The 14,982-nt window shown below is 45.2% G+C and overlaps 1 protein-coding gene across 1 annotated transcript in view; it reads right to left on the minus strand.

The window, feature by feature from the left end:
• LOC147435335 (DNA (cytosine-5)-methyltransferase DRM2-like) overlaps window positions 1–14,982 on the minus strand; it is a 92,223-nt gene that overhangs the window by 42,117 nt on the left and 35,124 nt on the right. The window contains exons 2-4 of the mRNA XM_086488401.1: window positions 826–937; window positions 603–739; window positions 419–515 (exon numbers count right to left, since the gene is read on the minus strand). Of these exons, the coding sequence (XP_086344527.1) occupies window positions 419–515; window positions 603–739; window positions 826–937 (346 nt within the window). The remainder of the gene's footprint in view (window positions 1–418; window positions 516–602; window positions 740–825; window positions 938–14,982) is intronic.

Below are 14,982 nucleotides of genomic sequence, written 5' to 3' on the forward strand. Positions count from 1 at the left end.
GATTTGACAATTACTTTGAAGTGCACTAAAAAAGTGTAGGTATCATTCGAAGGGGGAGTTTACAAAAGTGCCTTTCATGAAGAAGGGCAGGTTTTAGGCTAGACCTTCCATACCAAGTAGAGGGTGGCCTTGCAAAAATGTGTGTGCGCGCGCACCCCTATATGTCTACACACGCAGATAGTCCGAAGCATCCCCATGTGTCCCTTTAATGAGTCCACTTGATGAGCTTATTTCATTGTGCTTCTCATTCAGAATGAGACAACCCACTCTCTTAGTGCATCCCTTGCCCCTTGGTAAGCATCGTCTGCATGCCTGTGAGTGTGTGTTATATACATAACATTTATGATGTGTAAATACATAAATCTATTTATGCACAAACACACTTTGCGCTTCAAAATAGCACAAAAATCTTACTCACCACACACATCAATCGCATGGCAAACTTCATTCATCTCATAGCCCATGTCACACAACAACTCTTTTCTTGGACCAACCTCCCGGCTCTCAGTAGCAACCTACAGTACAGTAGGCTACTTTACATGGTCAATTAGAAATTCAAAGAGAGATTTTCAAGGAGTACGATCTTGATGTCAAAACATTACTTTGCTACTTTGTGTGCTTGAACCACATGGCCCCCTTCCTTCATTTTCACCGAGATGTGCATTTATGAAGTCCACCAAGTGATAAACAGAATCTTGCAGACAGACACAACTCTCTTGACCTGAACAGCTCTGTAAACCTGAGCACAAAGAAATGTTTGCAGGCAATGTGTCAGCTTGATAATACATACGGATGCAAAAAGATCATATTAATCATTTATAGTACCACAACTCTTGATGGCTAGAGAAATTTGGCTGTCCTTGAACCCCATGTCAAGGATAAACTGTTTCAACTTATCCTTTGCATCACCTGTACACGTGCTGCAGCACTTCTCAACCTATTAGGCAAAGACAAATGTGATGCAAAAGTCAAAACCAATTTAGATTTGCAGCTTTCAAAATATTAACAAAGAATCAAAACATGAATGAAAAATCCAAAAAGAAGACACCAATGGGCACAACCCTAAACCTAGCTACATATAATCACTTGATATCCTCAAATATTGGCAAGAAATGATCAACGTTGTCTTTTGGGCCCCAAGTCTCTACATCCCCTTTCTCTTTTTTCTTCTTGGTACAAAATAAGGCATTACTACTCTGTCAAATTAATATCTAATGAAAATAATAGTGCCCTATCTTGCATTAACATATAACTTTTCCTTGAGCATCAAAATAGGACTTTGATCACACAAGCTTGGAATTTCATTCTCTCCCTTTATGCTATTAAAAAAAAAAAAAAAAACAACTGCAAATAGTGAAGCTAAGCCAAAATAAGAATGCTCAGCTCTAGAAATGCCAAAACCCTTTCAAAACATTGAAAAGCTGCTAAAAGATTTTGTAGGGCTTTTGATATTCCTTTCTAGGATCACAATAACCTCAAAAGAAATGTTTCGTCATTTCCATATTTCAACATGTAACAACACGTTTCATCGGGTTGTGTCACATTTTGTGATGTGGCATTTAGTTCCCAACTTAAAACAATTGGCCGAGTGGACAAGGGGGGGGGGGGGGGTTTAAAAACCTAACCCCACCAACTTGCAAATATTGGGCGAGGGGTCTAAACCCTTTAGAAATGAAGCATGGACCCCAAATTGCGCAATAGCTGATGACGCAGCATCCTGTACGAACAACCCACAAATCGCGGAATTAGTAACGTGGCATGTACAAATCTCCGCGTTTTACAGACGGCCTCTTGGGGTGCTAGCTTTTGAGTTCAGAGCTTTTAGAGGCCATAGCTTTTGGGGGCACCCTACGTTTGTGTCACATGACACATCCCAACCCTATGTGTCCGTGGACAAGCTACAGCATAACAGGGTTCAGTCAGTTCAGTCAAGTCTAGATTAGCAATGATCTGGCACTTTTGTGAGTCTATTCATAGACCGTGCATGCCCAGTCACTTAGCATAGATGCATATCCTCTGGTTGCACACAGCATGATCATCGGGATTCCCATCACAATACATTAGCATCAGTTAGGGGAATTTTCCAGTGCATTTAGCCTATTTTCCTATTTATTGGTATTTTCACTTATTATTTTTAAGTGACTTTCCAACAAAAGTAGGTAGGGCAATTTTGCTAAGTTAATATATAAGCAAACCCAAGTTAGCACTTTCTGGCAGAAGAGGCAGCACGAGCACCTTGCTCAACCGGCAACTTCTCAGCAAGACCGACCCCCGCGACTACTCTGGCGTTTTCTCCACAGAAGACCTAGCGTTTTTGCATCAGATCAGCCTTGGCGATTTGTGCATAGCAGATCAGCCCCGGCGTCATCACGACACAGCAGATCAGCCTAGCGTTTTTGCATTTGCAGAACCCCGGCGACAGAAGGACCAATTTCAGCCCCTGGCGTTTTTGGATTTCAGCAGCAAATTAAGACCAGCAATATTCACCTAAAGTGTAGCAGATTCAGCCCGTAAAGACCATCAGTTTTCAGCCCTAAGAAACCTCATTTTTCAGCCAAGAAAACGCAGCCAAAACAGTCATTTTCAGCCACCGAAACAGTCCCGAAATTCAGCGATTAGAAGATCTCAGATTTCAGCCATCGTCGTCGTCGTCGTCGTCGTCGTCACCGTCGTCGTCATCGGCATAGACCAAGTTGCATAGTCCATTGCATACGCATTGTACACCTTTGTGCAATCAAAGAATAGACCACTCTCGCCGACGAGAGTGGGGCCTTCGGAGGAGGGTTTTACAACCTCTCGGTGTCGTATCTCTTCTCTCTCCTTCTCTCAGTCTCATTCACTTGCACACACAATATCCACTCACTTTGTTCATGACCACAGCACTCTACAAGACGGAAAGCTCTCTCTTTCCCTAAAGAACTAAAAGGAACCTTGAGCAATAAAGATCACTAATCTTGAGAAAATACAACATTCATTCCGCTGCACCTAACATTGGTATCAAAGCTTTGGAAGTGTTCTGCATTACTCAAGGAAAGAACCACAAGAATTTTTTTGCTTGTTGCGATCGCACGAACCCAAGTTTACTTGAGCGTGGCGATTCCTAATCGTGTTTTGTTGAAGAGTGACAGGAATCCCAAGAAAGAAGGGCTTGTCCAGCCTCCCCTTGTGTCTCTTTTCACTCATTGAGAGCGGACCGTGCACTTAGCGGCCGGCCAATCGACGTGAGGTGGGAAAAAGCAACCTTGGTGTGAGCGCAAGGCCGCCAAGGGGTGCGCCCGCAGAAAAGGATAGAACTCGGATGAAGAGAAGATCCTTCTCCAACGCGATTTGCAAGCGAAAGAAAACCTCAAGAACCTCAAGAACCCAAGATTCTCACGAGTCAAGGACCTCAAGAACCTCAAGACCCCCAAGAACCCAAGTTTCTCGTGAACTTAAGAACCCAAGACCCGCAAGAACCCAAGTCCCTCGTGGACTTAAGAACACAAGAACCCACAAGAACCCACGATTGCAGAATGATCATCACTCAAAGCGGATTGGATACTTCGCTTAGAAGTGATGAGCATGAGAGAGCCGAAGAAGAATTTTCCCCACAAGGAGGTTTTTCCGACCCTTCCCCATCTACGACAAAGATTGCACTAACTCCTATGGAGGAGTTGGACCAAGAAAGAGAAGCAGAAAGAAAAGCCTACGAAGAAGATATGGCAGCCATCGAGCGTAAGTACCAAGAAAGAAGGGCAGCCATAGAAGCAGAATTTTATCGCGAGAACAAAGCACAAATGCAAGAGTTATTGCGACTCTTTTCTCAAGCTCAGGCACGTATGCAACAGAATCGTAAAAAGGAGACTCTCTCAGTCTCTTCTTGTCCACAGCATGACACACAGGAATTGCATGATGAGAAGCATGATGAATTGAATGATAATGATTTGCATGATGATTTGAAGCACAATGATAAGCATGATGATTTGGATGCCAATGATTTGCATAATGATTTGGATGACAATGACAAGCATGATGATTTGCATGATCAAGATGTGATTTCTCACAAGCATGATGATTTGCATGATCAAGATGTGATTTCTCACAAGCATGATGAGTTGCATGAAGATGATGTGATTAACAAGGATGATGTGTTAGTGGATGCTTTTTCTAGCGAAGCTAACCTCATTGTAGATTCGATCAATCACCAAGAATCGATCTTGGCTTTCGAGTCAAGGTCCACAGATCCCCCACAAGAAGATTCGATCGACCCCGAAGAAGCGATCTTGGCTCTCGAGCCTTGGTCAAAAGCACCCTCACAGGAAGTATTATGTGTTCGCATGATTGATACGCACGCATTGTTCGAGTGTTTCATTCGTGATGGTTTCCTGTATTTGTCAGCATCGTTATGTAATCCCTTTTCCTAGGCATGACATATTGTATGTTGAGCACGTTTCTATCATGGATGCGCACGAATGTATGTGGATTGTGCATGAAAAGTTGAAAAGTTTGTATGTCAGGAAGTCACATTCCATGTCTCTTCCTTGGCATGACACAGTTTCTGAACAAGCACATGATTGTATGAGTACCAAGCATGGGCATTTCCATTGTGATTTGCCACAGTTGATTGATTTCGATCAAACAGAAAAGATTCGATCGCATTGTTTGCATGTGTTTGATGAACCGGTTGTCACTCCGTCTCTATGTTCATCTACATTGCATACACAGTCTTTAGAGAAGACAATATTTTTTTCCTTCACTATACATGGAATGGGTATGTTCATGGTTTTGCGTTGGAGTTGGTTTCAGGAATTTTCAGCCATGGAGATTCTTGAAGACGAAAGAAGCAGGACTCTAGACGAAGTTGAAGCAACAAAGGAGATTCAGAAGATTTTGTGTCGCTTTCGGCACGGCCCAAAGAAGCAAACGTTACAGACCTTTATGAAGTTCAAGTACCGCTTGACTCACACAGCAGAGTGGGCCGGCGAAGAGTCCCTTCCAGGATTCCGGATGCTGTTGGCGATCTCCCTCGACGCCATACAGTTCGGTACCAGTACCTCACTTTGAAAAGGAGGGGATGTCACGTGACACATCCCAACCCTATGTGTCCGTGGACAAGCTACAGCATAACAGGGTTCAGTCAGTTCAGTCAAGTCTAGATTAGCAGTGATCTGACACTATTGTGAGTCTATTCGTAGACCGTGCATGCCCAGTCACTTAGCATAGATGCATATCCTCTGGTTGCACACAGCATGATCATCGAAATTTCCATCAAAATCCATTAGCATAAATTAGGGAAATTTTTGTAACAGACTTGGACACTCCAAGTCAAGAATCAACCACGACAGCACCAAATAACCACTTCAAAACAATTCACAGATCACAATAGATTTGCACTGGCCGGCGGAGTTCCGTGCCTAGAGATATTGGCCCCAAAAACTGGCGCCCCTTTCGGTATTTCTTTTTGTATTAATCAGTCATCAAAGTACAAGAGAGCGGTAGGGTTTCACTCTCAGACTCTGCGTCCAGATGCTCTGAGAAGTGAGGCCCTCACCACTAATTTAAAGGTTACAAGGGATGCCCAAAAGCAAAGCCCCAAAAGCTTTCAAAATCAAAAGCATCAGTTCTCTCTCTTAGAGAGTCTCTTTTTTTTTTTAATTTAAAAAAAAGCAAGTTCTCTCTCTTTCATGCAAAAAGCAACGCCCAAAAGCTGCCAGCACAAATTGCGGCGCAATTTCCGGAAAATCCGTACAACCCTGCCACGTGGCACTGGCGCCAGAAATTAGGGTTTCAGCCAACAGTTAGGGTTTGCTGCGAATTAGGGTTTCTGGCAGTTTTTAGGGTTTGCAGGAATTTTAGGGTTTCTGGCAGAAATTAGGGTTTCTGTTGTCTGCCACATCATCACTTTGTGACATACCCCCCTCTTGAAAACATTGTAATCGACCGCGATTACGCCTGCAAAACCGACAAAAGCCATAAACCGTCTTAGCAGACACTGATTGTTAGTACCTACGTACTAGGAACACACATCTAGCACATGTACAAAATCCACAGTCACATCACACGACATCACAGGACACCGCTAGACATCACATGACATTCAACATTCATTCGGATCTTAGACCATGATTTATCGGCAATGTAGCTAGCAATCACATCTAGGTCCAATCGGGACCTCAACGATGTCCGATTGACTAACCCCTATTGCAACCATGTCTATTCGAGATCAATCAGACCAAAATGCTGCAATCATTTCGGCTATCAGTTCCTGCACTCACAAGAAGTCGAGAACAAATCAGTATCATAATCAGGAATTCCATTTCATAAAGTCATCCAGCAGAATACTGTCAGCTCTCACTATCCCTGAAGCTCAAAGAGACATCAGTGACTTTAGTATCAAAATCGAGCCATCTGTTGACAAAGGAGTGGAGTAACTCCCCTCTTGTGCATCCCACTGCACCAGATCTTCGGCCAACCTGAATTCTGGGTTCCATTTGGAGTAGACTATGCTAAACCAAAAGCATCGAGGTAAAGTTTCACAATCTGGTCCCCAAAGAGTTGGTCTAACGGTAAGGCTTTGGCCTCTCAACCTATGGGTTGTGGGTTCAAATCCCGCGTTGGGTCACACTCTAGAGGGACACCTTGTGCTCACCTGGTGTTCACGTTGCTAGGGCTCTTGCCCTTGGACACTCGAGTGCATCCTCCTCCTGGGGTGGGTCACCCGAGGAGGAGGTTCCTAGCTGGTTGCTACGAGTTCTCTCCGTCGTTCCCAGCATGTGGTGCATCAATTAGGTGGCCAAGGTGATGCCTACGCGTGGCTCTTGCCCGATGGTACGCGGCCCTTGCCCGACCATGTAACATGGCTAATATTTGGAAGGGATAAGCACCTCCCCTTGTGGGCCCTATGGTGTGTCGAAAAAAAAAGTTTCATAATCTGAGCAGTATATGCTAGGTCCTCCTCCTCCATCCACTTCGCATCAAGTGCAGGATAATTCTTGAACTTAACCAAGAACCCCCTTCGCACTTTACCCTTATTCTTCGTATCCTTATGTGCCAAAATCTGTTCAGGAACAAGGATCTCCTCGTTTTCTTCCACTTCGGGTTGCTCATCAAGCTCCCCATCATCAGGCACATCACCTTTAAAAGGTTTCAAGAGATTCACATGAAATGCATTGTGAATCCTCCAAGTATCTGGCAGTTTCAGTCGGAAGGAGACTTCATTTACCTTTTCAGTAATCTGGAAAGGGCCGTAGTATCGCATACTAAGCTTTGAAAAAAGCCTCTCCTTTCCCTTGTTCTTTCGTAGGCGTGCCTTCTCAAAACGTAAGAGCACCCAATCATCCTCCTTCAATTTCATGTCGCGACGATGGCGATCCGCTGCCTTTTTCTGTCGTTCTTGAGACTTCTGCAAAGTCTCACGAACCTTGCCAAAAGCCGTATCCAAGTCTCGCGTATATTCATCCGCTTCAAAGATCTTATCTTTCGTGCTCAGGAAGGGTAGAACCTTTGCAGCACCTTCAACAATCTCAAATGGCGCCTTCCCCGTCGACGAGTGTATCGTGTTATTGTAGACAAATTCCACCAAAGGTAAATATCTTTCCCATTGAGTCTTCTGCTCTGAGATATAAGACATCAATAAATCTACAACCACTGAATTGGCAATCTCGGATTGCCCATCAGTCTGCGGGTGGAACGATGACGAGAACTGCAACCGCGTGTCAATGTTCTCCCAAATTGCCTTCCAAAACAAACTCGTAAATCTCGGGTCTCTGTCAGGGACAATTGTCTCAGGCATGCCATGTAATCTGAAAATCTGGGCCACAAACAGTCTCGCTAAGTGATCCGGCTTGACTGTTTTCTTCACTGGAATGAAATGAGCCTGTTTGCTAAATCTGTCAATAACAGTCCAGATACCATCGTGACCACTCCGTGTTCTCGGGAGATCAAAAATGAAATCCATCGCTATACTTTCCCAAGGGCGGGTGGGTATGGGTAAAGGCTGTAACAATCCCTGTGCTTTATGCCTGTTAAACTTGACCTTCTGGCATACCAAGCAACTGCGCACAAACTCTTCCACATCTTTCTTGAGTCTCGGCCAAAAGAAATATCTCTCTACCCTTTTCATGGTGGTAGCAATGCCGCGGTGACCCGTAAAAGGTGGACAATGGCATTCAGTCATAACCTTTTCCCTCAACGGCTGTGTAACGCACAACATAGTCTTTTTCATCAAGTAGCCTTCCCGAAGGGAGTATCCAGCTACTATCTCCCCATCCCGTATCCGTGTGAAAATATCTGCAAAATCTGTATCTGTGGCATACTGATCGACCATATCCTCGAAGCTCCTATGATGTATCGCGGAAATAGCCAGAACCAACGGTTTCCGAGACAAAGCATCTGCCACCACATTCTTCTGTCCCTGCACATGGACAATCTGGAAGTGGAACTGTGACAAGATGTTCGCCCACCGCATCTGTTTTTCCGAAAGCTGCTTCTGTGACAACAAGTAGCGCAAACTCTGATGGTCTGTAAAGACAGTAAAATCCGCTCCGAGTAGGTAATGCCGCCACTGAGTAAGAGCATGGATAACCGCCAAAAGCTCTTTCTCATAGATCTGTGTTGTCATCTCCGGCCTAGAGAACAAACGGCTCTCGTAAGCTATGACATGGCCTTCTTGCATCAAGACCGCACCCAGACTACGACCACAAGCATCACAAAATACTTCAAATGACTTCTGCAAGTCCGGCAAAGTCAAAATAGGTCCCGTAGTCAATTTCTCTTTCAACGTCTGAAAGGCAGTCACCTCTGGGGGTCTTCACGAAAAAGGTACTCCTTTCTGTGCCAAGATATGCAAAGAGGAAGCAGCCTCTGCAAACTTTCGTATGAACCGCCTGTAGTACAAACACAGTCCCAAGAAGCTTTTAACTTCATGGACATTCTTCAAGTCGGGCCAATTACGGATAGTCTCTATCTTGGCCGGATCCATTTGCACTCCTGCGGCTGACACAATGTTTCCCAAAAAGTGTATCTCTGGTAGGAAAAATTCACTTTTCTTTGCATTAATCACTAACTTGTGATCTCGTAATGCTTGAAAGACCTGAAGCAGACGATCTCTGTGTTCTGCCTCATTCTTGGAGAAAACAATGATGTCGTCAAAGAAAGTGCCAACAAATAGCCTGTACTCTCGAAAAATCCTATCCATCATCCGGTTAAATGTCGTAGGAGCATTGGTTAAGCCGAAAGGCATCACCAAAAACTCAAATAACCCAAAAGTCGTCCGAAAAGCTTTCTAGTAGACGTCTCTCGGTGCTATTCTGATATGATGATATCCACTCTTCAAGTCAATCCTGCTAAAACATGAGGATCCCTGTAATCTGTCGAGTATATCATCGATCCTAGGAATCGGAAATCTGTTCTTGATGGTGATTTTGTTGAGAGCTCTATAATCGATGCACATTCTCCAAGATCCGTCTTTCTTCAAAACCAACAATACTGGAGAGCAATACGGTGAAGTACTAGGCTGGACAAGACCCTTTTCCAAGAGGTCTTTCACTTGGTTCATAATCTCTTCATTCTGTGCTCGGCTCACACGGTAGGGTGACCGATTCGGTGGTGTACTACCAGGTATCAGATCAATGGTATGATCTTCAGGACGAGTAGGTGGTAACTCTCCTGGCAGGCCTTCTGAGAAGCAATCGGCGTGAGAGTGTAGAAAATCTTGGCGTTCTTTATCAAGTTTAGACATATGTGTCCTATCATCATCACTCAACTCTTTCATAAAGATCGAGTAAACAAACAGACTGGATTTCATTAATTTTGAAATGGCCGAAGCCGATATAATAGGGACAGACTCGCCCTTCAGTTTAATATCAAGTACAATTGTTCTGCCCTTTTCTGTAGTCAAAGTCGCTTTTCTCGCCCGATAATCGACCACGGCGTTGTTCTTCTGGTACCAGGGAATCCCTAAGAGAACATCACAACCCTCCAAAGGCATTATGAAGAAGTCCTCATGCCCCAAATACCCCTGACAATGCAACCGAAGTTTGCCAATGACTGGTGTAATGGCTACGTCCCTACCGGGTGCCGCTAGAACTGCCTCTGCAAGTGGTCCCATCCGATCGGGAGTAATCTCGAGCCGCGCCGCGAATTCCGGTGAAATGAAGTTGGCCTTGGCTCCTCCATCAAAGAAAATCAGGGCCTCTTGATCTTTCACTTTGCCCCAAGCTCGGCAAAGTTCTGTACTCTCATCCATGGTGTCGGGATCAGTACCCACACAATCTGGAACCAGTCCTGTTTTCATCTTGCCTTTTCGTACACGGTCCTCAGCTGCTCTCGAACTCTCAGGCCTTTCGTCGTCCTTGTCGTTCTGTTCTTTCTGTGCCTTTTTAGGGCACTTCGCAGAGATATGTCCAGTTTCCCCGCATCCGAAGCACTTCCCCTCCCTGATGTAGCGAGTCCGCTCCTGAGGAGTAAGTCTGGGTCGTGCATCCTTTTTCTCTGGGTTGCTCTTTCTTTTTCTACTTTCATTCCCAGAAGTCTGTCCGGTTCGGTTTGTCGTGACCTCATCTGTGGGGTAGGTCAGACTGCCAGAGTGAATTGCAAAGCCCCGCTTCGCATGACTCATCAACTCCTGAATAGAAGCTGACTTCTGTTCCAAGCAGTGGTCTCGGATCTCTGTAGGTAGACCCAATGTAAACCGCTCAATCTGTTCTCTGAACGAGATCTTCTTGAATGAAGAGGCAGGTAGAAAAGAGTTCCAAAATCTTTCACAGTAAGAATTCACTGTATCGCTCTTGGTCATCCGGAGATGGTTCCAAGCAGCTCGTATATCACGCTCAAACTCTTGAGTCAACCAAGAAGAAATAAAAAGCCTCTTGAATTTCAGCCATGTAATTGGAACAGTCTTGCTTAATAGAAGCGTGGACCACCAAGTGCGAGCATTCCCCTTAAAATAAGAGGCAGCTCTCCGAATCTTGGAGTGCTCTGAATAGCGTCCTCCCGCGAAAGCGATGTCAAACTGCTGTATACAAGACAAAGCCTTTGAAGCATCGGAGTATCCCGAAAAAGTATCAAACTTAAGTGCTCGGCCACCTTCCTTAAACTCTCGGACTTTCTTGCTTTTATCTTCGAGAAAGTCATACTGGTTGGCTTTGTAAAAATTCCTCTTGTTTGCATAAAAGTTTCCGTTGTCAGAGTCTGAACTGTCCGTAGACGAGTCCTCTGTAGAAGTGTCACTCACTGGGCGAGACCTAGAGTTCCTTGCCTTTTTCTTGCCCTTTCCGAAGCGTTGTTTCTTGCTTCGCTTTTTGCTTTTCCTGTCTTCTTCGCTCGAGTCTGAAGAGCTAGAAGAACTGTCAGAAGAAGAAGAAGAATTGGGTAGGCCTTCAAACTTGACGCGCTTCTTCAGTTTCTTTGCTTTGTCGAATGTCGACTGACGACCCAAATATCCCGGGAAGTTAGTACCTTTGTTCTGCTTTTTGCCGTGCTTTTTGCCTTTCTTTTGCACATCGAAAAGCTGAGCAATCCGTGCATGAACCACGTTCTCCAGTTCCTTCTCCGTATATTTCTTGGAGGCAGAAGGTTTCTTGAGAGCGGGTTTCGAGAGTGGTGTTGTGGTTCTCTGTCACTCCCTCTGTACCTCTTCCAAAGAGGTCTGGTTCATATATTTTGCCATCTTCGGGTCCTTGGCAAAATTGAGCATCATCTTTGTTGCATCGCCAATCAATTGACGACGCTCCATCTCTCTTTGCTCCGTCTGAGTAGGCCGAGGCGGGCCATACTCTCTGTCTGAATCTTCGTTGTGATCCCAGCCCGCATCTCCAGATGCAGAGGGAGTCGACTGATCATTGCCTGAAGCCATAGGTGCCGCAGAAAAAAATTCGGGGATCGGATTTCCCGTAGAAGAGAAATCGGCCGTGCTCTGATACCACTGTGACAGACTTGGACACTCCAAGTCAAGAATCAACCGCGACAGCACCAAATAACCACTTCAAAACAATTCACAGATCACAATAGATTTGCACTGGCCCGGCGGAGTTCCGTGCCTAGAGATATTGGCCCCAAAGACTGGCGCCCCTTTCGGTATTTCTTTTTGTATTAATCAATCATCAAAGTACAAGAGAGCGGTAGGGTTTCGCTCTCTCTCTTTCATGCAAAAAGCAACGCCCAAAAGCTGCCAGAGCAAATTGCGGCGCAATTTTCGGAAAATCTGTACAACCCTGCCACATGGCACTGGCGCCAGAAATTAGGGTTTCAGCCAGCAGTTAGGGTTTCCAGAAATTAGGGTTTGCTGCGAATTAGGGTTTCTTGCAGTTTTTAGGGTTTGCAGGAATTTTAGGGTTTTTGGCAGAAATTAGGGTTTCTGTTGTCCGCCACATCATCACTTTGTGACAATTTTCCAGTGCATTTAGCCTATTTTCCTATTTATTGGTATTTTCACTTATTATTTTTAAGTGACTTTCCAACAAAAGTAGGTAGGGCAATTTTGCTAAGTTAATATATAAGCAAACCCAAGTTAGCACTGTCTGGCAGAAGAGGCAGGCGCACCTTGCTCAACAGGCAACTTCTCAGCAAGACCAACCCCCGCGACTACTCTAGCGTTTTCTCCACAGAAGACCTAGCATTTTTGCATCAGATCAACCTTGGTGATTTGTGCACAGCAGATCAGCCCTGGCGTCATCACGACACAGCAGATCAGCCTAGCGTTTTTGCATTTGCAAAAGCCCGGCGATAGAAGGACCAATTTCAGCCCCTGGCGTTTTTGGATTTCAGCAGCAAATTAAGACCGGCAATATTCACCTAAAGTGTAGCAGATTCAGCCCGTAAAGACCATCAATTTTCAGCCCTAAGAAACCTCATTTTTCAGCCAAGAAAACGCAGCCAAAACAGTCATTTTCAGCCACCGAAACAGTCCCGAAATTCAGCGATTAGAAGATCTCAGATTTCAGCCATCGTCGTCGTCGTCACCGTCGTCGTCATCGGCATAGACCAAGTTGCATAGTCCATTGCATACGCATTGTACACCTTTGTGCAATCAAAGAATAGACCACTCTCGCTGACGAGAGTGGGGCCTTCGGAGGAGGGTTTTACAACCTCTCGGTGTCGTATCTCTTCTCTCTCCTTCTCTCAGTCTCATTCACTTGCACGCACAATATCCACTCACTTTGTTCGTGACCACAGCACTCTACAAGACGGAAAGCTCTCTCTTTCCCTAAAGAACTAAAAGGAACCTTGAGCAATAAAGATCACTAATCTTGAGAAAATACAACATTCATTCCGCTGCACCTTCTTGCAATCTTTCACTCCGGAAAAAGTGAAAAATTTGATTGTTGTGCAGCCATCTTTGAAATCTTTAGGTTGGTTAGTCGCATATCCCGGGTATGGATAATAAGGGTATACATATGGGCTCCAACCATTGTAGCTTGGTGGCGGTGGAGGTGGTGGAGGTGGGGGCAATGGCGGTGGCAAAGGCGGTTGCACTGGATCAGGGTCAGATAGATGCACCATATTCCTGAAGACTCCCCCGATTGGAAAGGTTGCCGGTTGGAAGCTCTCGTACTTTCTGATGCCGGAGGAGGAGGTACCACTTGGGGCATCAGAGGGGGTAACATATATGTAAGGTGCAGCGGAATGAATGTTGTATTTTCTCAAGATTAGTGATCTATATTGCTCAAGGTTCCTTTTAGTTCTTAGGGAAGGAGAGAGCCTTCCGTCTTTATGCAGAGTGCTATGATCACGAACAAAGTGAGTGGATATTGTGCGTGCAAGTGTATGACACTGAGAGAAAGAGAGAGAAGAGATACGACACCCGAGAGGTTGTAAAACCCTCCTCCGAAGGCCCCACTCCCGTCGACGAGAGTGGTCTACTTTTTTATTGCACAAAGTGGTACAATGCGTATGCAATGGACTGATGCAATTGGACTATGCCGATGATGACGACGACGACTTGGTGGCTGAAATCTATGGTCTTCTATCTGCTGAATTTCGGGGTTGTCTTGGTGGCTGAAAATGACTGTTTTACTGCTGTCTTAAGGGCTGAAAATGGTGGATTTGTCAGGGGTCATGCTGATGGCAAAGCGCTGAGGATCTGTATTTGTCAGGCTGCGTTTTTAGGGCTGTTTGCACTTGCTGAAAATGCTGCCATAGCTGTGGGTTCCATGCTGAAAAACGCTGCAGTTTGCAGGTTTATCTCAATGCTAAAAACGCTGAATATGGCTGATGGTGCTAGCATTAGTAAATCCTTGAAAACGCTGCCTTTGGCTGGGATTGCTGAGTCAAAACGCTGATATGGCAGCCTGTGGTAGAGGGGAAAAACGCCAGGCAAGAAGGCTTGATGGCGATGTTGTGGGAGATGGAAACGCCAGGCAAGAAGGAAGCTAGGCGATGCTAACTGCTGGGGATGGCTCACCAAGGGGATGACTTGGGGAGGTCTTGTTGAGAGAGGGAGGGAGCACCTGCTGCTTGGGGAAGCCTGTTGTGTCCTTGCTCATCTGCCCTATTGTGCTAACTTGGCTTTGCTTATATATTAACTTACCCAATTTGCCCTACTGAGTACCCAACAAAAGTCACTTAATAAATAAGTGAAAAATGTCAAAAATAGGGAAAATGGGATAAAGTCACTTGAAAAATCCCCAAACTGACTCTGATGGAATCTGATGGAAATGCTTATGCTTATGCGGTGTGCAACCAGAGGATATGCATCTACACTCAGTGACTGGGCATACACGGTCTACGAGTAGACTCACAAAAGTGCCAGATCACTTCTAATCTAGACTGATTGGACTGACTGAACCTTGATCATGTTGTAGCTTGTCCACGGACACATAGGGTTGGATGTGTCACGTGATATCCCCTCCTTTTCAAAGTGAGGTACTGGTACCGAACTGTATGGCGTCGAGGGAGATCGCCAACAGCATCCGGAATCCTGGAAGAGACTCTTCGCCGGCCCACTCTGATGTGTGGGTCATGCGGTACTTGAACTTTATAAAGGTCTGCAACGCTTGCTTCTTT

This window comes from Adiantum capillus-veneris, chromosome 18 (genome assembly GCF_014529385.1).
Source record: "Adiantum capillus-veneris isolate H3 chromosome 18, ASM1452938v2, whole genome shotgun sequence".
Lineage (NCBI taxonomy): Eukaryota > Viridiplantae > Streptophyta > Polypodiopsida > Polypodiales > Pteridaceae > Adiantum > Adiantum capillus-veneris.